General features: G+C 41.5%; 1 protein-coding gene across 3 annotated transcripts in view; it reads left to right on the top strand.

Moving 5' to 3' along the window:
* Window positions 1-7,227: 7,227 nt before the first annotated feature.
* Window positions 7,228-23,277, top strand: part of FMN2 (formin 2) — a 398,539-nt gene continuing 382,489 nt past the window's right edge. For all 3 annotated transcript variants that reach the window (XR_012433817.1, XM_005539682.4, XM_065542730.2), the window contains exon 1: window positions 7,228-9,092. Coding sequence is in view for 2 of the 3 variants with exons in the window: in XM_005539682.4 (XP_005539739.3) it covers window positions 7,460-9,092 (1,633 nt within the window). In the remaining variant the exon portion in view is untranslated. The remainder of the gene's footprint in view (window positions 9,093-23,277) is intronic.

The following is a 23,277-nucleotide window of genomic DNA, read 5'->3' as shown; positions in this document are numbered from 1 at the left end:
TTATATGCTGGATTATGTTTATTGATTTGCGAATGTTGAACCAGCCTTGCATCCCAGGGATGAAGCCCACTTGATCATGGTGGATAAGCTTTTTGATGTGTTGCTGAATCCGGTTTGCCAGTATTTTATTGAGGATTTTTGCATCGATGTTCATCAGGGATATTGGTCTAAAATTCTCTTTTTTTGTTGTGTCTCTGCCAGGCTTTGGTATCAGGATGATGTTGGCCTCATAAAATGAGTTAGGGAGGATTCCCTCTCTTTCTATTGATTGGAATAGTTTCAGAAGGAATGGTACCAACTCCTCCTTGTACCTCTGGTAGAATTCAGCTGTGAATCCATCTGGTCCTGGACTTTTTTTGGTTGGTAGGCTATTAATTATTGCCTCAATTTCAGAGCCTGCTATTGGTCTATTCAGGGATTCAACTTCTTCCTGGTTTAGTCTTGGAAGAGTGTAAGTGTCCAGGAAATTATCCATTTCTTCTAGATTTTCCAGTTTATTTGCGTAGAGGTGTTTATAGTATTCTCTGATGGTAGTTTGTATTTCTGTGGGGTCGGTGGTGATATCCCCTTTATCATTTTTAATTGCGTCGATTTGATTCCTCTCTCTTTTCTTCTTTATTAGTCTTGCTAGTGGTCTGTCAATTTTGTTGATCTTTTCAAAAAACCAACTCCTGGATTCATTGATTTTTTGGAGAGTTTTTTGTGTCTCTATCTCCTTCAGTTCTGCTCTGATCTTAGTTATTTCTTGCCTTCTGCTAGCTTTTGAATGTGTTTGCTCTTGCTTCTCTAGTTCTTTTAATTGCGATGTTAGAGTGTCAATTTTAGATCTTTCCTGCTTTCTCTTGTGGGCATTTAGTGCTATAAATTTCCCTCTACACACTGCTTTAAATGTGTCCCAGAGATTCTGGTATGTTGTATCTTTGTTCTCATTGGTTTCAAAGAACATCTTTATTTCTGCCTTCATTTCGTTATGTACCCAGTAGTCATTCAGGAGCAGGTTGTTCAGTTTCCATGTAGTTGAGCGGTTTTGATTGAGTTTCTTAGTCCTGAGTTCTAGTTTGATTGCACTGTGGTCTGAGAGACACAGACCGGGCGTGATGGGGGTACACCTATAATCCCAGTTACTCAGAAGGCTGAGGCAGGAGAATCACCTGAACCTGGGGGGCGGAGCTTGCACTGAGCCGAGATCGTGCTACTTCGCTCCAGCCTGGGTGACAGAGTGAAACTCCGTCTCCAAAACAAAACAACTTGAAAAGGGGCTTAGAAAGCTTTGCTTGAAGCCTGACCTATTTGTTTTACTCCTTATTTTGTTTACGATTCATTGAGAATATATGAGTACTAAGCACTATGCCAGCAGGTGACAGTGATAATAAAACACACTTGCTTCCTGCCCTCAGGGAATTTGCATTGTAATGGGTAAGAGTCAAGACAGTCAACGAACAAGTCAGTAATCAAACATATAATTACAAATTGTGACCAAGAATTTGAAAGTTAAGACGGATGCTCCAAGACAGGGAAATCACCTACTTTAAAGGAGGCCTCTTGGAGAACCTGATATTCATGATAAAAATGGAGGTGGGAGGCTGGGCGTGGTGGCTCACGCCTGTAATCCCAGCACTTTGGGAGGCCGAGTGGGCTGATCACAACGTCAGGAATTCAAGACCAGCCTGACCAATATGGTGGAACGCTGTCTCTACTAAAACTACAAAAATTAGCCGGGTGTGGTGGCATGTGCTTGTAATCCCAGCTACTTGGGAGGCTGGGGCAGGAGAATCACTTGAATCCAGGAGGTGGAGGTTGCAGTGAGCCGAGATCACGCCACTGCACTCCAGCCTGGGTGACAGGGCAAGACTCCGTCTCAAAAACAAAACAAAACAACAACAACAACAACAACAAATTGGAGGTGAGAAGGATTAAGGCAAGCAAAATATATAAGAAAAATATTTGGGCACAGAAAAAAGTATGAATCAAAGCCGGGCGCAGTGGCAGAAAAAGTACGTCTTCACTTAGAAAGGCTATATATGTCTAGAAATTCAATACCAGAATTCTTTAGCTTCATAGGAATTTCTCTGTGACATAAAACTAAAATAAACATTTTTATGTCTTCTTTTATTTCTCGGTTGCCAATAATCAAAAGGCTAAAACGTGTTAAATGCCAAAGCATGCCTATATAATGAAGAGAAAATTATTCAGAGGAAGCTAATGAGTTTTCTAGAGGTTAGGAGACAATGGCTTTTATGTTTCATTTGCAGCAGGGAGGAACTTAAGTGACCTAGAATTTTTTACCTTTAAATTTTTTCCAGTATAGAAACAAACTTGTAGTACATTCTGTATTGTTTGGGGAGAGGAATATTTCACTTTTTCTCTGTTTTATAAACACTTTAAGTTCTGCATTGGTGATAAAATGAATAATGGTGGTAAAAATGAAAGCTATATAACTAATTGTTTGTGATACACATAATGAGCAAAATGAGCTCTGGGAATTCCATTCTGGTTACCAGGAAATCTCTGGTATGAGCAAGGACTTTTTATAATGTTATCAAGTATGTTGGGAGTTGAAATATTTATATAGGTTGTATAGTTTTTAGAACTTAGAATGCCTTAGAGAAGAGTGAATTCTCTCTCTAAGATATTTGGTACTGTAGATAGACTATTGAAAATCTGATTTGTTCTGTTAGGTTCTCCCTTTAAGTTCCTGATTTAATTCAGTTAACCGAGAAATGTAATTTTTATTTCTTCTTTATTTCACTCCTTCAGTAACCATTTATTGACTGTCAGCTGTGAGAGTCTTCAGGCTAAAGCAAGTGTCTTTGTAGCAGGATGAGCCACAGACAAAACTCCTCAGACACTGAGTTAAAGAAGGACGGGGTTTATTCGGCCGGGGGCATTGGCAAGACTTCTGTCTCAAGAGCCGAGCTCCCCGAGTGAGCAATTCCTGTCCCTTTTAAGGGCTCACAACTCTAAGGGGGTGCACGTGAGAGGGTCGTGATTGATTGAGCAAGCAGCGGGTACGTGACTGGGGGCTGCATGCACCGGTAATTAGATCGCAACAAAACAAGATAGGATTTTCACAGTGCTTTTCTATACCATGTCTGTAATCTATAGACAACAGAACCGATTAGGTCAGGGGTCGATCTTTAACTACCAGGCCCAGGGTGTGGCGCCGGGCTGTCTGCCTGTGGATTTCATTTCTGCCTTTTAGTTTTTACTTCTGCTGTCTTTGGAGGCAGAAATTGGGCATAAGGCGATATGAGGGGTGGTCTCCTCCCTTATCTTCACCCCTGGATTACTGATATTTTGGGCTAAATCATTCTTGTTTATGGGGCGGGGTGGTCGGGGGAGACTGTTTGTGCATTATGTTTAGCAGCATCCTTGATGCCAGTAACATTACCCCACTACCCCACTGTGACAACCGAAAATGTCTCCAGACAGTGTCATGTGTTCCCTGGGGAGCAAATTCATCACCCCAGTCCAGAAGCATTGGTGATAATGGGAAGGAGCAGATGGGAGTTGGAGGTGGGGGTGGGAAGGAGGCAAGAGAAGTGGCACTTGGGGTGGGAGACATGACTGTATTTGAGAGACATTACGAAAAAAGAATAGAGAAGTCTTAGTGACTGGTAAATTATAGGGACTGGGGATGAGGGAGGAGTAAGCAACAACACTGGTTTGGGAAACTGGAGGGACTGTGGTGCTCTTACTCAAAAACAAAGGAGGAACAGATATGAAAGAGAAGATGAGTTCAGTTATAGAGACATTGGATTTGACTGGGGGCATGGTGTTCTCTAGGATGTAGGTTCAGGAGCCGAGTGTGTAGGAGTGAAGTCAGGACTGAGAGGTGGATCTTGGAAGGCAAAAGATTAGTAATTGACACTAGGGCAGAAAAGCGTCATTCACCTGCTAGAGAAAAGAATGAGTTGGGTAATTAAGATGCAAACTAATTATTCTATTAGAGATTCTAAAGCATTCCACCAAGGTTAAGCAGAAATAAAAACTAACAAAACAAAGCAAAACACCAAGTATCAAAAACATTTCAGTATATCTTTCAGTCAATTAAGAGGGTGAGGGAGGAGGAAGAGAGCTGAAAGAAGAGAGAAAAGGAAATGAAATGGAATTCTGACAGACAGGTAACTGTGAAGGAGAGGAAGATTCATTTAGTATTTATTAATTGCCATCAACCATTACATAATTTAATTTTTAAAAATCTGGGAAATGCATGTATTATTGTAACCCACTTTCTTTTCCAACATTTGAACATGAAAAGTTTCAAACAGGACAGGTGTAGTGGCTCATGCCTATAATCCTAGCACTTTGGGAGGCCAAGGCAGGAGGATCTCCTGAGCCCAGGAGTTTGAGCTCAGCCTGGGCAACAAAGGGAGACCTCATCTCCACAAAAAAAAAAAAAAAAAAAAAAAAATTGAAAAATTAGCTGGGTATGGTGGTGAATGCGTGTAGTCCTGGCTATTCAGGAGGCTGAGGTGGGAGGATCACTTGAGCCCAGGAGTTCCAGGCTGCAGTGAGCTATGATCATATTACAGCAGTCTGTGACAGAATGAGAGCATCTCAAAAAAAGAGAGAGAAGTTTCAAACATACAGTAAAGTTGAAGGAAGTTCCCAGTGAACACCCATATATCTACCACGTAAATTTTGTAATTAACATTTTATTATATTTGTTTTATCACATATCTGTCCATGCATCCATTCAAGTGTCTTATTTTTTGATGCATTTTAGAGTAAGTTGCCAAAATCAGTACACTTAAGCCAACTACATCAGCATACGTATTCTCAGCTAGAGTTCAATATTTGTTTAGAGTTTTCTAACCTACTGTTACTAATTTAATTTTTAAAGCCCATATCCAATTTCCTTTGTGGGAAAATGAGTAGTACTTTATTTTATTTTATAAAAATAGTTTTTGTGACCATTTTGGAATGCTAACACTGAAGACTTTTATTGACAATTACACTAGAATTACTCTAGATACATGAATATATAGGCTGGTCACACTTGCTGTTTCTCGTCTGTATCCTGCTACCAGGATGTGGCCAGGCATGAGGTAAAATCTCTAATTATCTGTTAAATCTAGTTTTGCAACCACAGATATGATATTCTTACCTGATCAAATGGAATTAAGGTTAGGCCATGTTTCAGGCATCTTTAGGAATACTAAATAGCTATTAAATAACAAGAACCCTTTGGCAAAGCTTTGTAGTTTGCCTTTATGATTTCCTTACCAGTCCCCCAAGAGTAAACTATGCAGCGTTGTTTGTTATAAAAAAAAAATTGTGGTCTAAATTTGCAGGTTCCAGCATTGTTTCTGCTGCTATGTGACCTTGGACAAATCTCTTAGCCTCTCTGAGCCTGAGCTCATGCTTTAATTATCCTTGGGTTAAGAGCACCTATGTGTATTTGATAATCACACTTGTGAGTTTCAAATGAGCCTTTGAATGCAATAGAGATTTGGCAGCTGTGGCCTGCTGCACAACTGTCACTGTGAAAAAAAATAATCAATTCTTTCCCTCCCTCCTTCTTTCCCTTCTTTTGTCTTCTGAACTTCTGGAATATAGCACAGAAGAAAATAATAAGGAAATCAATAGTTCAGAATCCAAGACGTTCTGCTAAAGAAAGAGCAAAAATCAAGATTCAAAGTACCTCAGCACTCAAAGAAGCAGAAAATTCTAATAGCTGCAGGCAAATTGTGCCCTCAGAGGAGCCTAGATTCTAGAAGAAAGGAGAGAGCAGTCTTGTGAAAGAGGTGAAACAAAGGCTTTTCATGTACTCCGGAATTGCTTGGAGACTGGGATATAACCCTGGCAAAGTTATTAAAGTTGATTTCTCTAAAGCATTTACTTGAAAGGGCCACCTAAGGATAACTGGCTAACTGCCCTTAAATTACATTTATTTTAAAAAACATAGTTTGAAAAAGGATAGTAATCAAAGACTGACAAGACCAACCTTTTTTAAAAAAAAAAATTTAAAAGCCTCATTCATAATATGCAAAGGAAGGCTACACATTTGCTTGTTACATTTAAGTTGGACAATATAATATATAGCCTTTCTCCCTCCTCTGGGTTACTTTGAAAATATTAATAAGTTGGATATCTATTCCATATTTTCCAAGTGGTTATCAATGAACTTTTGCTTAAATACTTGTAAAACTTACTAATGCCACTTTAATCTCAGTTTACTGCTTAAAGCTTCTTTAGATATCCATATTTTTTAAATAAAACAATTCTTACAAAATAGGTAATAAATAATGCAAATAATGACGAAATGTTCAATGAGGAAAAATGTTTATCCCAATATTGTGGACAGAATGTTAAGAAACTTTTACAGGATGAAGTCTGCCTGGAAGGGTTTGCTTGGGAAAGTGGTAGTTTATAGCATAACATCTGATTTTGTGTGTTTGTGCCAAGGGTGTTTCCCTTCTGTCTTTTTCCTTTTTATAGGCAGCTACAATAGTGACATGTTTAATATTGATGAGTTTGACCTCCTGGGAGTTATCGTATATGTACCCTTTTTGAATACAAATGCTGTTTAATTTATATGGTAAACACATAGAATTTGGAGATTAGCATTTTAATCAACTCTAATCTCAGTATTTTCTACTTCTCCTACCTCTTTCTTCTGTCAAAAAAAAAAAAAAAAAAATTATAACCCAACTTTAGAAATGACAGCTAATGTCCTCTCCTGGAGAAGCAGGGTCTGTGTGTGAAACATAAAAGCAGTACCATGCGCAGTAACCTTTCTTGAACATATGCTCACGCGCATCAACAGTGTTCAACGAGATGATCAATTATTCAAGAAACAGAACAATCCATTCATTCAACAAATATTTATTGAACAGCCATGCAGAGGCAGACAGGGGGTTGTGTATGTGGCCGTGACCCGATGGCACCTCTAAACTGGAATTGGGCTTCAGTTTTTCCCCATGTAAAAATTTCTTCTTTTTTGTTTAACTTTTCTCGTGGCAGGTCCAGTAGCTCTGAAGATCAGAGTGCATCTTCCAGCTGACGATCTCTTCGGTCGGGGACAATGCATGCGATTCGCACGGTGGAGATTAAAGTCCCCGAGATAGAGGAAACGTTTTTCGCGCCCAGGTTCAGCGAGGAGGCGCGCGGGGGCCGAGGGGGCGGTGGCGGCGGGCGAGGAGCCAGGCCTGAGCTGCGTTCTGCGCAGCCATTGGCGGGCGCCGCGCTCTGCACTGAGCATGTTCGCGCCCCGCCGGCCCCGAGCCGCAGCCGCAGCCGCAGCGACGGCAGCCACGGGAGCCGCCGCGCATTATGCAAAGCGGCCGCAGATGCGAGCGGGGCCAGCCGGGCGCGCGTCGGCCTCTCCTCCCAGCGGCTCGCCCAGCCGCCGCCTGACTCTCCCGGGAGACTCCCTCGGCCCGGGCCCGGGGCCGAGGAGGGCCGGGATGGCCTGAGTGCACGCGTCGCGGCGGCGCAGCAGCGGGATTGCACCATGGGGAACCAGGATGGGAAGCTGAAGAGGAGCGCAGGTGATGCCTTGCACGAAGGCGGCGGCGGCGGCGGCGCCGAGGATGCGCTGGGGCCCAGGGATGTGGAAACCACAAAGAAGGGGAGCGGGGGTAAGAAGGCGCTGGGCAAGCACAGCAAGGGGGGAGGGGGCGGCGGCGGGGAGTCGGGCAAGAAGAAGAGCAAGTCGGACTCCAGAGCCTCGGTGTTTTCCAACCTGCGGATCAGGAAGAATCTGTCCAAGGGGAAAGGCGCCGGCGGCTCCCGCGAAGATGTGCTGGATTCCCAGGCCCTGCAGACGGGGGAGCTGGACAGCGCTCACTCCCTGCTCACCAAGACTCCGGACCTCAGCCTCTCGGCGGACGAGACCGGCCTATCGGATACCGAGTGTGCGGACCCTTTTGAGGTGACCCGTCCAGGGGGTCCTGGGCCTGCCGAGGCTAGGGTCAGGGGCCGGCCGGTCGCCGAGGATGTGGAAACTGCAGCAGGGGCGCAAGATGGACAGAGGACCAGCTCGGGCTCGGACACGGACATCTATAGCTTCCACTCGGCTACGGAGCAAGAGGATTTGCTTTCAGACATCCAGCAGGCGATCCGCCTGCAGCAGCAGCAGCAGCAGCAGCAGCAGCAGCTCCAGCTCCAGCTCCAGCAACAGCAACAGCAGCAGCAGCAGCAGCAGCTCCAGGGCGCCGAGGAGCCTGCAGCGCCCCCCACCGCCGTCTCCCCTCAGCCCGGGGCCTTCCTGGGCCTGGACCGGTTCCTGCTGGGGCCGAGCGGCGGGGCTGGGGAGGCCCCGGGCAGTCCGGACACTGAGCAGGCGCTGTCCGCGCTCTCCGACCTGCCCGAGAGCCTGGCCGCCGAGCCCCGGGAGCCCCAGCAACCGCCGTCCCCCGGCGGCCTCCCAGCCTCCGAGGCGCCCAGCCTCCCGGCGGCCCAACCCGCGGTCGCAGACTCGCCGTCCTCCACGGCTTTCCCGTTTCCCGAGACCGGGCCGGGGGAGGAAGCGGCCGGAGCCCCCGTGCGAGGGGCTGGGGACACGGATGAGGAGGGCGAGGAGGATGCTTTTGAGGATGCGCCCCGGGGCTCTCCGGGGGAGGAGTGGGCCCCGGAGGTGGGAGAGGACGCCCCGCAGAGGCTGGAGGAAGAGCCGGAGGAGGAAGCGCAAGGACCTGACTCCCCCGCGGCCGCTTCCCTGCCCGGCAGCCCTGCGCCCAGCCAGCGCTGTTTCAAGCCCTACCCGCTCATCACCCCCTGCTACATCAAGACCACCACCCGGCAGCTCAGCTCGCCCAATCACTCCCCGTCTCAGTCCCCTAATCAGAGCCCCAGGATCAAGAGGCGGCCGGAGCCCTCCTTGAGCCGAGGGTCCAGAACTGCCCTGGCCTCCGTAGCCGCCCCGGCCAAGAAGCACCGGGCCGACGGCGGCCTTGCGGGCGGCCTGAGCCGCTCGGCGGACTGGACGGAGGAGCTGGGCGCCCGCACGCCCCGGGCGGGAGGCTCCGCGCACCTGCTGGAGCGCGGGGTGGCCGCTGACAGCGGCGGTGGAGTGTCCCCGGCACTGGCCGCCAAGGCGTCTGGGGCGCCAGCGGCTGCGGATGGCTTCCAGAACGTGTTCACAGGTGAGCGCGCCCTGCTGCTGGCCTCCGGGTCGCAAGTCGCCTGCCAATCAGGGCCTTCCCCTGCCACCCGCCCTCCCTGGACTCTGGAAGGCGGTGACCTGATAGTGGCGTGTCTCTTCTCCGTAGGGAATCCTTTTCGGCCCACCGAGCTCGCCCCCCTCGGTGAAATGCCTCGGACATACTTGTTGGTTTTCTGTGTTCTTACAAGATCTTAAAGGGAACAACTTAGTTGTGTCTGTTCTAAGTCATCTCAAAAAAGGTTGCTCTGCCCATTTCACCAAAATATCTGCTCTTCACAATGTGTAGGGTCACGCCAGGGAGATAAACTCCTTTTTCATCTTGTTAGCTAAACCATCATTCTTCTCTTTCATTTCTCATCACCACAGCATTACAAAGAAAAAAATTGTTCATGGTTCTTTCGCAACAGTCGGTTTTGGAGGCACAAATCATTTATTCAAGTACGATCCAAATGCAATCTCTGACCGCTCTAGTATCTGTGTGTATTTGTACACGTTTGGTATGTATGTAATATGTAGTTTCTATCTTGCAGCAATCTGGGTTCCGCTACTTAGTGAAGTTAAGCGGTCACTCACTCCTGTTTGCTGCTGCAAGAAAATCCGATACATGCTATTAGAAAATTAATAAATAGAATAGTAGGGATCATTTTCATTTAGTTTCATGGTCCAACCCAGAACAGCCTGTAGTTTGGAGATAGTGAAGGTGAGAAGGTCAAAAGCACATCTAGTTCAACTGGTACCTCCCTTCCCTAGCATATGTTATAGACTCACACCCAGGGTGACATAAAGCATAGCCAGAGTTTGTTTGCTGTGGTCAATGTCAAGCAGTCTAATGAGTTTATCCTAGCTTACAGGCTTACAGGACCCAAGGCCTTACCTTAAGAGCCCGACGTGTTTACCTAACCTCTATTCTTGATTATTAAATGAAATAGAGTGTTAGAATTTAATGAATGGAAAAATATGAAAAGTCACATGACTACTGATAGGTTTATGATAAATATCTGAAGGATTAAACATTTCAAATGCAATCTGAAAATTTTAAAATCTTATGTTCTGTTATTTTAAACATTATGTATAAAACATCGCTTAGATGAAATTTCTCAGCACAGACAGCGACTTCTTGGCTGACTAAATGCTGGTAATGTTGGGGTAGCTACTTATTGACCACATTTTAATTTACATCTGTGGGCTACCTTTTATTTTGCCTTTATAGGGTCTTACCCTTAAAAGTAGCTTCTTCTATTCATTTCACATACTCTTATTTTTCTTCTTTTCCACCTTCTCTTTATTGTGTAGATTGTTAAAAAGAATGTTTGTAGTTTTATACCCACTAGATAAATTGTAAAAAAAAAAACCCAACAAATTGAAAAAAGATCACTTTTGATAAAATAAAATTGGAAAGTTTTTGCATTAATTTTCATGAATTTAATGTTGGTGAGGCATCACATATTTTCTCTTTAAGTGACATTCACGTATATATATCGTTTTCGAAAAGTGAAAATAATTCACCATAATGATTATCAATCATTAATATTAATGATAGTTATTCCTAGTAGCATAAGACTTTGGAAATTTATTTATTTCATTCATTTAGAAAATATATATATATATATATGTATATACATTTGTGTGCATATATGTGCATACACACACATACGCACACACACCCATTGAGCAGCCGCATTGTGCTATGCAGTATTCTAAATGGTAGCACACTGTGCTAGGCAGTATTCTAGATGTAGGTGATACATAGGCCATTAAATCATGATTTTGCCCTTCTAAGCCTCACTGACTAGTGAGGAGGAGACATGAAATAAGTGCAGTGCACAGAAATATCTGTATAGGTAGAGACATGCAAATCACTGCTGGGACATCACGGATGCAGTGGCTTACCTGCTTGGTGGCAAGGGGTGAGGGAAGAGGACTTGAGAGAGGAGGATTGAACAGAGTCCTGGAAGATCACAAGACCCTAAATAGGTTGAATGTTTCTTTTCCTTTTTTAAAAAAGTGTCTTCTTGGAACTCGCATTTTATTTTAATTTGCTAAGTATTCCCAAATTTGAAATCTGGGACTCTTAAAAGAGTCCTGTATAGGAACCACCTGGGTTTTGTTGACCTCTCCAGGCGATTTGTTTTTTAAATTGTGCAGAGTAGAAGTGCAGAGCTAGTCATTTTTATAAGGACATCACCTATTTTGTATTTGATGGTTGGATACAGCTGGTTGGTAATCAGCAAATATCTTTTTGTGTAGCAGCTTCCATATATTTATCTCATTCACTCAGCATTGTTCAGGAAAAGAGGATCAGTAGGCTTTACCCAACTTCGTAACTGGTGGGGAAATGGAGATAGAGAAAGAGGTGAAATAACTTTCTCAAGGTCACACTGTGATTCATTCAGAGGCAGATCCAGAAATAGAAAGTGAGTCGATGATTCAAGTCTAATGTACTTATTATTTCTGTTTGGATGTTCAATGTTTTAAGGCCCTATAGAGAGTAAAAACTGTTTATAAAATATATGATCAGATTTAGGGCCTTTCTTTAGTTAGATTTTCCAGTTCCTGTTTTTAATAAGGTGTACTCCTTTAATGCTTGAACATCTGGCCTTCCTTGAGCTGGATGAAGGGTGATTGTTGGCCAGAGTGAACCAGATTTTCTCTAAGCAGCTCTCATGGAAACTGTTCTTATGGTGGTAGAATGAATCCAGATTGACACAGGCCCTTGTTTCTCAGCTGTCAACTCTTCATGTCATCTGGCACTACGTTTGCCGCTTTACTCTCCTCCACTATTTTTTTATGGGTGTCTTGGAAATTACCGGCATGGGGAACACTAGCATTGTCCTTAGGGAAATTTCTTCTTGGCCTTAATTTTACATGTATTTGGATCAATTAATTGCCAGCTGCCTTTGAAGCAGGTGAGCATTGTATCTATAAGCTTCCATAAGCATGTTTTATTTTTAAACCCTAGAATGAGGATTGTCAGCGCTACAGGAAGGAACAGATGTTTTTCGCTTTTTACTGCCTTCCAAATGTAGGGAGAAAATACACGTGAAAAGGGATTTCTGTGGCACATGTTTGTGTCTCTTTGGTAGATCTAAGAACATTTAGCAATGAGGGAGACCAAACTTTATCTTGTTTTAGCTATTAAGAAACTGATGATGCCTTAGGCCATTGCATTTAAGTATTTCATAATAAATTTGTTTGAAATACATCTTTTTCAGTGTTTAGTAGAAAAAATGGCGTCTGAAATTCGGGAGGTTCCCTTACATATGAAGTATAACAGAAGCTTGGTACTAGAGTTTTGCGGTTAATTAAACTTTAGATATCTAACGTGTTAAATTTGTGATGCTAAATCACTTTTGATAGGAATCTTTCCCAAGTCAATTATGTGCTTATCTTTTTTTAAACACATGGAATAAAAGTTTAATCTGTCTTAAAGGGCTTAATATCATCTTCAGGCACATCATTGTTACATCTTATAAAAACATTAGTGATGTCCTCAACAGCTATCAAAGTGTGTGGGCTGTTGGCCTCAGTCTGTAGTTTCTGAGGTTTTTTTTGTCTGTGTAGTTTCTTGGTTGTTTTCTTGCTGCCAGATATTTATTGTTTTAGCTGCCTTTAGTCGCTTTGCTCCGTCTCTCAATTTTTTTGTAATTGGACTTTTCTGATCAATTTGTAATTGGCTTACAATTCCTGTAATTATGATATTGGCTATACTTATTGTACTTCTAAGTGCCAGACTAAGTGCCAGACTCTGTTGGTGCATTACATAACTATCTCTAATCCTTACAACAGTCTTGAAGTATAGCTGTTTATCCTCATTTTTCCAATGAAAAAACCCAGGCTCAGACAGTAAAGTAACTTCTTGCCTAAGGGCATTAAGCTAGTAAGTGGCCCATCCAGGATATGTCCTTAGAAAACCAAATCTGTTGTTAATATGCATAAGATGAAACCAAGTAGATCAGTGAGCTTTTGGAGGACTAGCTAATTAATAAAGTGCATAGACTCTAGAACTTGGATTGTACAACTCTGATTTTGGCCTTTCTGAAGGTTATGTTGTTTTTTTGTTTGTTTGTTGTTTTTTTTTTTTTTTTGCAAAACAGAGTTTCACTCTTGTCACTGAGGCTGGAGTGAAGTGGCGCGATCTTGGCTCACTGCAACCTCCGCCCACTGGGTTCAAGCGATTCTCCTGCCTTAGCTTCCCAAGTAGCTGGGATTATAGGCTCCCATGACCATACCCAGCTAATTTTTGTATTTTTTTGTAGAGACAGGGTTTCACCATGTTGGCCAGGCTGGTCTTGAACTCCTGACCTCAGGTGAGCCACCTGCCTTGGCCTCCCCAAGTGCTAGGATTACAGGTGTGAAACACTGTGCCCGGCCTATCTCGATTTTTATATCAATAGAGGGAAGGACCCACTCTAGGAGTATGCCTTTTCTCATATGGCTTGGGAAATTGTTACACTGGATTGTTTTAAGGCCAGGAGTAGTTTGATTTCCAGCAAGAGCCCCTGACAGAGTATAGATGTCCAGTTAATGTCTGACGAATGAATGAAGGTCAGAATCTCCCTGATACGTATAAAATGGCTTATTATAAAAGGAAAGGGATTTGTATGAATGCTATGCTTTCACCTAAATACTGCCTTACTGGGTTCCATATATCAGAGAAGAATTTGGCAACGTAAGCCGGGACCGGAACACTGATCTTAAATCATTTTAGATTGGTCTGAAACATCCTTTCTCATCGTTTCTTTGGGCCTGTGGTTTGGATTGAAGTCAAGTGCACCAGTAGCTTCAGTGATGGGTTTTAATGACTGCTTTATGAGTTGAGGACTGGCCTAGTTTTAAGTGCATTTAGGCATTTGTATCTAAGCCATGTGTATTTGAAATGGAACAGGTGCTTTGAGTGCTTTTCCTTCTGATTCTTGTGAAAAGATACAGAAAATATACAGTTGGATGAAGGTAGCAGTAGTTATTCTGACTACTTTCATTCTAGGTATATTTGCAATCCTAGTTTTGCTGTATAGCTAAGTGACTCTCCAGTAATTTCTCCTCGTATCTATGAAGGTAGAAGAATAATTTCAAATTAATACTATTAAGATTAAATGAAATAGCATACGTAAAGCCCCTACAATTCTGCCTGGTACCTGAGAGGCAGTCATCTGGGCTATCTGTGCTCCTGACTGGATGTCTTATCTTAAAAAAAGTCATTCGTCCCAGATACTAGTTGAGCCCCAGTTTTCTTTTTTTTCTTTTCTTTTTTTTTTTTCGAATTGTTTATTTTATGTATTTGTTTTTCTTTTTTTTTCCTGGAATTGTAAGCATTTTTGTCACTTATCAGATATTTTGTTTTGTTGTCGGGGTTGGATAAGGAAAGCATATGATGGGGTGTGACTATGAGATTCGGGGGAGGGTGCTGCTTTCCAAAGAAGGGGTGAGAAGAGGAGGCGGCAGCTGACACCCTCACTCAGTGTTTCTGCTCTGCACAGCATCTGGCTGCAATCCCCTGACTTTGCAGCTTTACCTTCCCACGATCTCCTTCATAAATGCTCTACTTTACACAAACTAATCTGCTTACTGTTTTATGAACACTCATTTCATTTTCCCGACTTTGTGCCTTTGTCTTGCAGCTTTACCCTCTTGGAATACATGATTTGTCTCTTTGGCTTTAGCATTTGAAAAGTGCTGATTGAATTCCATTTCCTCTTTGTATCTTTTCCAGCCAGGCCTTACTGGCTGTCATCTCACTTTTTCTGTACTTTACTGTCTAGATCATATTATATATGCTTCTTGGATTTAGGGATTCTTTTGGTCTTCTTTCTGGCCACCCTCTGCCTTTCTTTCCTCCTTGCCTGTTCACCTGATTCCATCCGTCCATCATCTCCTCTCCTACTAATCTGTCCACAGGTATCTCTTCCGTGCCTTGCTGCGTGCCTGTCAGTATGGGAAAGGCACTGACTATACTGAGGTCTTGATGAATACTTGCTCATTCACCATTTTTGGTGGTAATATAGACAAGTTGAGTATCCAGGCTTCCTACTGGCAATTAAAACCAGTTGAATTGAAGCTGGAAAATTACTAACCTTGCTGGGCAGTCAAAATTAATTATTTTCAATGAGGTGTGATTGAATCAATGATACTTTATAGAACTTATGTTGATAGAAGAATAGCTATTCTTGTTTCTGCAGGCTAATGTTAAAATAGTAATGACATTACAGTAACTGAGCTTCCAAATATAAACGTTATTGTAATGAAAGAAGAGGTAAAGGGAATAGAGAAAATTGTATTCCTCTGTTCATCCCTGTTTTTATATTCTAAGTACTAACCTGATGCTAATAAAAGTTAGCATTAAGGGACTGTTAGAAAGAAACAAAAAAGTACTGCCTGTGACCTGCTAGTTATTAGATATAATTTTAGTGACTGTAGAAACTTTCTAAGGCTTTTTTATATTAAAATATAAATATATGGAAAAAAATGACTTCTAATCAGTTCAGAATGGTAGTAAAGCAAGGTCGTTATAACATCAAAATTCTAGGAGTAAGGAACAGTTATTTCTGGATGCTATAATAAGGTGCTAACCACACTAGAGATTTATTATCCTTTTGATACCTGATGCTCTACTATGGATGAGAGGGAGGGAAGAATTTATGTCTTACTCCTTTGTAAAGATGTACTTGGAAGTGTTGATTGGATGGGAAAATTACTGCCACTCTTCTGTGATCCCGTCAGGCTCCAACCTACCAGGAACCCACTGGAAGCTTTATTGTCTGTTATCCTAGAGCTGCAATGGACTGAATATGGTCCTATTATTTTCAGGAGGAATGGAATACTTTCTTGAGAAAATCAAGCCTATAATGCGTTTCAAAATTATGCTTAAAAAGGCTTAGGCACTACTCAGTTGAGTCTCTTTTTGTACTTCACGCAGAAGGGTCCTTTGTTGTAGTACCTGGTGATACAGTGGACACATATGGGAAGAAATTCTGTGTCATTTAAATGGTTGTTTTAGGTGCGCAGGAGGGGAAAGAATGTGTATCAATAAGCTAGTGTCAGCGCTATGGGAAGAGTGCAGGCTGAGAACAATCTATTTCCCTTTCCATTTTACCACCAGTTTCCTATTAGGGCACAAGGCAATCATTTCTTGCCTCTTGTTAATACCCTGGCTTCCCAGGATGGAAGAGTGAATGCAATCCTGCTGGGAAGCGTCTTCCTTCAAGTCAATTTCAACACTGTGGTGATTCCAGCAGGTACCTTTTCTGCCTAATAGGGATGCTGTGTGTATTTAGAGCTTTCCTTTATTGGTATAGCTGAAGAAAATTCCTATACTGGAAGACCCATTTATGCCATGGAGTAATTGATGGTGAGAGTGGTGATGTTTTGACTTTGATAGCTTTGATCAATTTTTGGTTCGTACTGAAGGAGATTTGGATTGGTTAGACTGTCATTATCTGACAATAGGACTGTGTGTGTGTGTGTGTGTGTGTGTGTGTGTGTCTGCGTTGTGTGTGTGTGTGTTTGAGACAGGGTCGTGCTCTGCCACCCAAGCGGGAGCGCAGTGGTGTGCTCATGGCTCACTGCAGCCTCAAACTCCTGGTCCCAAGCAGTCCTCCCACCTCAGCACCTCAGCCTCCTGAATAGCTGGGACCACAGGCATGAGCCACTATGCCTGGATAATTTTTTTTTTTTTTGGAGAGACAGGGTTTCTTTATGTTACCCAGGCGGGTCTCGATAGGACCTTGTGTTTTTGAACACTGATACAGTGATTGTGTATGATGGTTAATCCTGTGTTATGAAAATATATGAAATGGAAAGCTATATTATATAATGTATGGCTCAAAGAGTTAGAGTATATGAAGGCTTTCTAATATTGGCACAAAATATACTGAGTAATTACTTTTAGGTTCATTATCTGCAACTTAAGTCATATCTTGTTCTTGGATGGATTGTAGGCTTTGCATTTTTCCTTACAGTTTAAATTGCTCAATAAAAGCAGTACTATTAATTCTCTTACTTCAATATACTTTAATATATTGGTTTTTGTTATGTTTTCAATTTTTCTTACTATTGAATATGCTTACTGAAATACTTTTTATGAGAGTGGTATCCCATTTAGAAGTGTGCATTGATAATAAAAATTTCTTAGAAACTAGAAGGGTAAAAGGTGTTGAGAGTTCCTACGTTTTTTACTTTATTTTATTTGTTTGTTTGTTTGTTTGTTTATTTATTTATTTATTTATTTTTTGAGATGGAGTCTCGCTCTGTCGCCCAGGCTGGAGTGCAGTGGCGCGATCTCAGCTCACTACAAGTTCCACCTCCCGGGTTCATGCCATTCTCCTGCCTCAGCCTCCTGAGTAGCTGGGCCTACAGGTGCCCACCACCACGCCTGGCTAATTTTTGTGTTTTTAGTAGAGACGGGGTTTCACCATGTCAGCCAGGATGGTCTTGATCTCCTGAACTTGTGATCCACCCGCCTCGACCTCCCAAAATGCTGGTATTACAGGCGTGAGCCACCGTGCCCTGCTGGGTTTTTTACTTTAAAAAGAAAAAAGTTCCATTGGCCTTAAACAAGTACAGCTTGTTTGAGCCCATTAAGAAGCAAATGGACTAGAATAGAACCATTTCAGGATCCCAAATAAATGCATTTGAATACTCTGTGGAGAGTTTTGTAAGGAGTCTCTTCATTATTGAGATACAAGCTTTATCTTTTAAAAGTATAATAAAAGAGGTAACAATAGAGATAATCTTTTGCAACTCATTTTTTAACCTATATACTTGAAGATAATTGGCTTCTTTTTCTTATAGACCAATACTTGCCTGTTTGGAGAGGGTAAGTTATTTGAGCACTCTGTGGGAAGTGTTACATTTTGCAGCTAACCAAAATGTTCTTCTATAAGCCAGTTATATCTTCTGTCCTTTTGGTGCTATTTTGGTTAAATGGCTTTTGGGATATAAAATGTGTGGACGATATCCTTGCAGTTTCTTTCAGGATATAGGGTTTGATCTGTCTCTGTTCAATTTTTAGAAAAATCAAGAAGTATGTTGACTCTGTTGGATTCAATATTTTGGAGATAGGCAGAGAAGGTTGTATAAGAACTGCAGTGATTTAAGTGGAGAGACATTTGACTGGGCTGACAACATGATATCAGTAAAAAGGTGATTCTTTAATTTTTTTTTTTTTTTTTTTTTTGAGACAGGGTCTTACTCTGTCACCCAGGCTGGAATACAGTGGCGCCATCTCGGCTTACTGCAACCTCTGCCTCCCAGGTTCAAGAGATTCTCTCACCTCAGCCTCCTGGGTAGCTGGGACTATAGGCACATGCCACCACACCCGGCCAATTTTCGCATTTTTTTTGTAGAGACGGGATTTCACCATGTTGGCCAGGCTTATCTCAAACTCCTAACCTCAGGTGATCCATCTGCCTTGGCCTCCCAAAGTGCTGGGATTTCAGGCATGAGCCGCTGCTCCCAGCCGATGCCTTTAACTTGGATTATTTCTCTGAGGAGCCTCATTTGACTCTAAATTCACAAATCATTTTCATATCATCTACTTTTGGATAGTAAAAGCTAGGCATGTGGCTTTAGCTTTAGCTGGGGGCTCAGCCCCTAAGGTTGAGCCTCCACTTTCCTTTTGTATGTGTCCTCTTGGCTTTGTTAATTACTGATAGACTGCTAGAGTTGTGTCCACAGTTTCTGTGTTTCTCTGGACATCAGACATATCTCACTTAGACATCACAGGCTGAGGATATTCACCGTGTCTAAAACTATACTTACTATTTTACCCACCCTCTTAAACCCCCTCTTCTGGGTTTCCCAATCAAAGCGTTGCTGTCTAGCTTTGCCATGTTCTTTGATTCCTCCATCCTTCTGATACTTCACACCCAATTCATCTTTTTCATTTTCTCTGTTCTTTTCCTAAATATCTCTTTCATATGTCTTCTAATTTCTGTTTCCATTATCTCTACCCTTCCTAGTTTAAATCCCTATCAACAGCCTCCTCAGCATTTCTCGTCCACAACCTGCCTTTTCTCCACTCCATTCTGCATGAAGCAAGAGAGTAAATGACTTAAAATACAAACTTGAACTGGTTCCAGTATAGAAACATGTCATTGGTCCCCTATCACCCTGAGGCTGCAGTTAAATTCTTTACTATGTACATATTAAATATATTAATATACATATTATGTTACCTAGCATATATAAGATATATGTTATATATAATAGACATTATATATATTTTAATATGTATTAATATTTAATGCTCTGTAGTTTTGTCACCTCATTGTTCAGGATCTACTATTCCTCACCTCGTCCTAAGTGTCTCTGTTATTTTTCAGATAGCTCATGTTCTGTCTGTAGCTTTAGGTATTCTTAACACTTTTTCTTTCTGGTCCTCAGAGAAAAAAAGAATCCATGTAGTTGTATTCATGAGAATCCATTCAGTCTGTGACACACTTGCATCATCAGTCCAGACAGAACTCATTGTGTCCTCATTATACTCCCTGCATTTTCACTTCCCATTCCGAAGCCGCTAGTAGACACACAGAACCGCTTTTATGTATTGCCCTCTTTGAATTAGTATGCATTTTTTGTAAAGTACATAGTATTTCTGTGTATGTTTAGTTTACACAAATACTCTGAGTTGCAGACCTCATTCTGTTTCTTAAAAAGAACACAACAAAACTCAACCGCCTTTGGAAAAAAATCTACAAACTTTTCTGGGTGAATTGCCACCTTGTTTTTGCTTCCCACTGTTATGTAGTATTCCTAAGAATGAAAGTCCTGCTGGGTTGTTTAGTACCAGGGTTACCATTCACCTTTTATTGTGTGTGAGTAATGTTCCCCTAGAGCTGTGCAATGTGGTGGCTCTGGATATATTCCCTAGATTTTATTTAAACATGAGCATGATGATGAACATCTAGATTCTTGTACTTCTCAGCCACCACAGAAAACACTCTGGTGAATATTTCCATATGGGGAGCTATGTGAGAACTTCTCTGAGATATACATTTGGAAGTAGAATTGTCAGGTCATGAAATAAAAGGTTTAATTTGTGTAGGTACTGTCAGATTAGTTTCCTGAATGCCTTCCTAGTTTATGCTTCTTTAGCATGGCAAATTGGCATTATCCAATTCCTACTAATCCAATGAGGGGACGTGGTATCTCATTGTTTTACTTTGTATTTATCTGCTGACTAATGCTTTTGAGGAAAACCATTGTATATTTTTAGCCATTTAGGTTTAGCCTTCTGCAAATTGCCTGTTCATATGCTTTTACATTTTTCTGTCGAGTTTCCCGATTCTCCTTGTTTATTCACAGGGCTTCCTGTATATTCTAGCTATTATTCTATTTATTACCAATGTTAGAGATACGATGGATTGTCACTAAGCCTCTTTCTGGCTTTTTCTTAGCTTAGAGACCAGAAATCTAAAAATGACATTTTTCAGACTCCCTTGCAGGTGACGTTTCAGATGTGATTTAGGTTTGATGGATTTGTGCCAGGTTTAGAAGGCCTTAGTAAGTCCTAAGATTGACTTCTGTTGTTTCTACGTGCAAGCACAGCTGAAAACTCTAATTCTTCCAGGGCAATGTTAGCAGGGGTCTAGTGTTCAGGTGCCAGCCTTACCGTAACCCAAAAGGGGGCTTGGTTCGCCCATGCGGCTGGTGTGGCTAGAAGTAGGCACAACAGTTGTGGTGCTGGCAGCAGAGGGAGCATCCGGTGATGAGGAGTCCTGCTTCTAGCAGTGGAAGTGTGCTTCTGCAGCCAACAACTTTAGATCAGAGGTGAGGCAGTCACTTCTTTGGTGGCCTGGTTCTGTATAGTGGCTCTGTGAGTGGTTTCTAAAAAGATGCTAGAACCTTTTTATTTAGGCCCTCCATGAATCTGTAAACCAAGTAGTACTCTATAGTAAGTCTCTTCCTATTTAAATGATTTGGAGTGGATTCAGTTCTGTGTAATCATGGGATCTTGACATATAGAGTCAGTTTTAGATATAACAGATCTTCCCCTAATATTTATCCTTCTTTTAAATTTGTAGTGTCCTTGGTTGAACAGAAATACTTAATTTTGATATAGTCAATTTTTTTTTTTTTTTGAGACAGTCTCATTCTGTCGCCCAGGCTGGAGTACAGTGGCATGATCATAGCTCACTGCAGCCTTGACTTCCCAGGCTGAGGTGACCCTCCCAACTCAGCCTCCCAAGTAGCTGGGACCACAGACATGCGCCACCAAGCTCGGCTAATTTTCTGTATTTTAAGTAAAGATGGGGTTTCGCCACGTTGCCCAGGTTGGTCTGGAACTCATGTGCTGCCTTCGTTTGCCTCCCAAAGTGCTGGGATTACGGATGTGAGCCACCATGCCTGTGCAAATCTATTTTTAACCTACAGTTTGTGTTATTTTTGTCTCATTTAAGAAATTCTCTTACTCCTAGGTTACAAAAATTCTGCCCTCTGTAGTATTCTATTAACTTTTCTGCCCTCTATAGTATTCTATTAACTTTATCATCTTACCCTTTACATTTAAGTCTTTGATGTAGAGTCCTCTTGGGTGTATGGTGTAATATAGAGCTCAAGTTTTATTTTTCTCCATATGACAAGCCAGTTTTCCCAGCACCATCTACTAATTAGTCTTTTACTCATTGATTTTTGATGCTGCCTTTAGATCATTCCCATATATAGATAAGTCTGTTATGAGGTTTATATTCATTCCTTTTATGTGTATTTTTTTATCTTCAGCAAGTACCATATGGTTCTCATAAATGTGACTTTGCAAAATGTCTGATATCTCCAAAAGAAGTACCTCCTTTTTCAAAGTTGACTTAGTTCGTCAATATGGACCCTAGAGTTTTCATATAAATTTATTTTTATTTATTTATTTATTTATTTTTGAGACGGAGTCTCGGTCTGTCACCCAGGCTGGAGTGCAGTGATGTGATCTCGGCTCGCTGCGGCCTCCACCTCCTGGGTTCAAGTGATCCTCCCAGTTCAGCCTCCCGAGTAGCTGGGATTACAGGCGCCCACCACCATGCCTGGCTAATTTTTGTATCTTTAGTAGAGATGAGGTTTCACCATGTTGGCCAGGCTGGTCTTGAACTCCTGGCCTCAAGTGATCCACTCACCTTGGCCTCCTAGAGTGCTGGAGTTACAGGTGTGAACCACCGCACCCGGCCTCCATATAAATTTAGAATAGGTTGTTGAGTTTCTTAAAACATCCTGAAGGTGTTTGATTGAGATTTTAGTCAATTTGTAGATTAAATTGAGGACTGTTTCCACTTTTATACTATTGTTTTATCTGAGAGTGTGAAAGATCTCTTCATTTATTCAGATTATCTTTTATTCATTTTAATAGAGTTTCGACTTTTCTCCATTAAGAGTTTGTGTTTCCTTTGCTGAACTATTTCCTGATGCGTCATATATTTTATTACTAATGGGAATGGAATCTTACTTTAGTTTTATTTCTAGTTGATTATTGTTAGGGTAAAGAAATTGTTTTCGGTATCTATCGAATATCGAATATAAATATTGCATGATTTCCTTTATGAATGTTATTTAAATGTAAAGTTTACTTAGTAAAATCTATAGTTTAGAGTTATATGAGATTTTAAATGTAGTGCTTTTTTTTTTACAGCAAATAATTGAAATATAATCATAGAACAGTGTACATTGTGTAGATTCTTTTGAAATTATTGTGGCTTTCTTTTTAGCATTAAATATGGTAAGTTTTTGTGGATTTCCATATTCTTCTTGGGGAGCCATAATCCTAAAACCCAGAAACATTATTAATGTTTTAATTTAGTATGTTGTGTTTTCAACATTAATACAAATTTCACTAATTATTTAAAATGCATCAAAAGCATAATTTAAACAACTATATAATATTTTATCTAATCAGAAAACCATTCATCCCCGGGTATCCATTGCATGCTTTTTCTTAGATTACCTTCTGCCTTTTGGGATGCCTTTTAGACACCTTCATATGATCTTCTTCTTCCACCTAACTCTCCTAATTAAATGATGCTTTCTCCCCAGGCTTCATATGTAGTCTATGTTAACATCCACCCTGAGGGATCCTTTCCCTGCATGTTGACAAATCAAATTTCTAGCTCAGATCTCTCTTGTGAATTTCAGGTGCCAATTTCATATTGTCTTTTGAACATCTTTATAAAGATATGGGAATAGTTTCA

The sequence above is a fragment of the Macaca fascicularis genome, chromosome 1 (genome assembly GCF_037993035.2).
Source record: "Macaca fascicularis isolate 582-1 chromosome 1, T2T-MFA8v1.1".
Classification (NCBI taxonomy): domain Eukaryota; kingdom Metazoa; phylum Chordata; class Mammalia; order Primates; family Cercopithecidae; genus Macaca; species Macaca fascicularis.
This window is presented reverse-complemented; position numbering and strand designations above follow the sequence as displayed.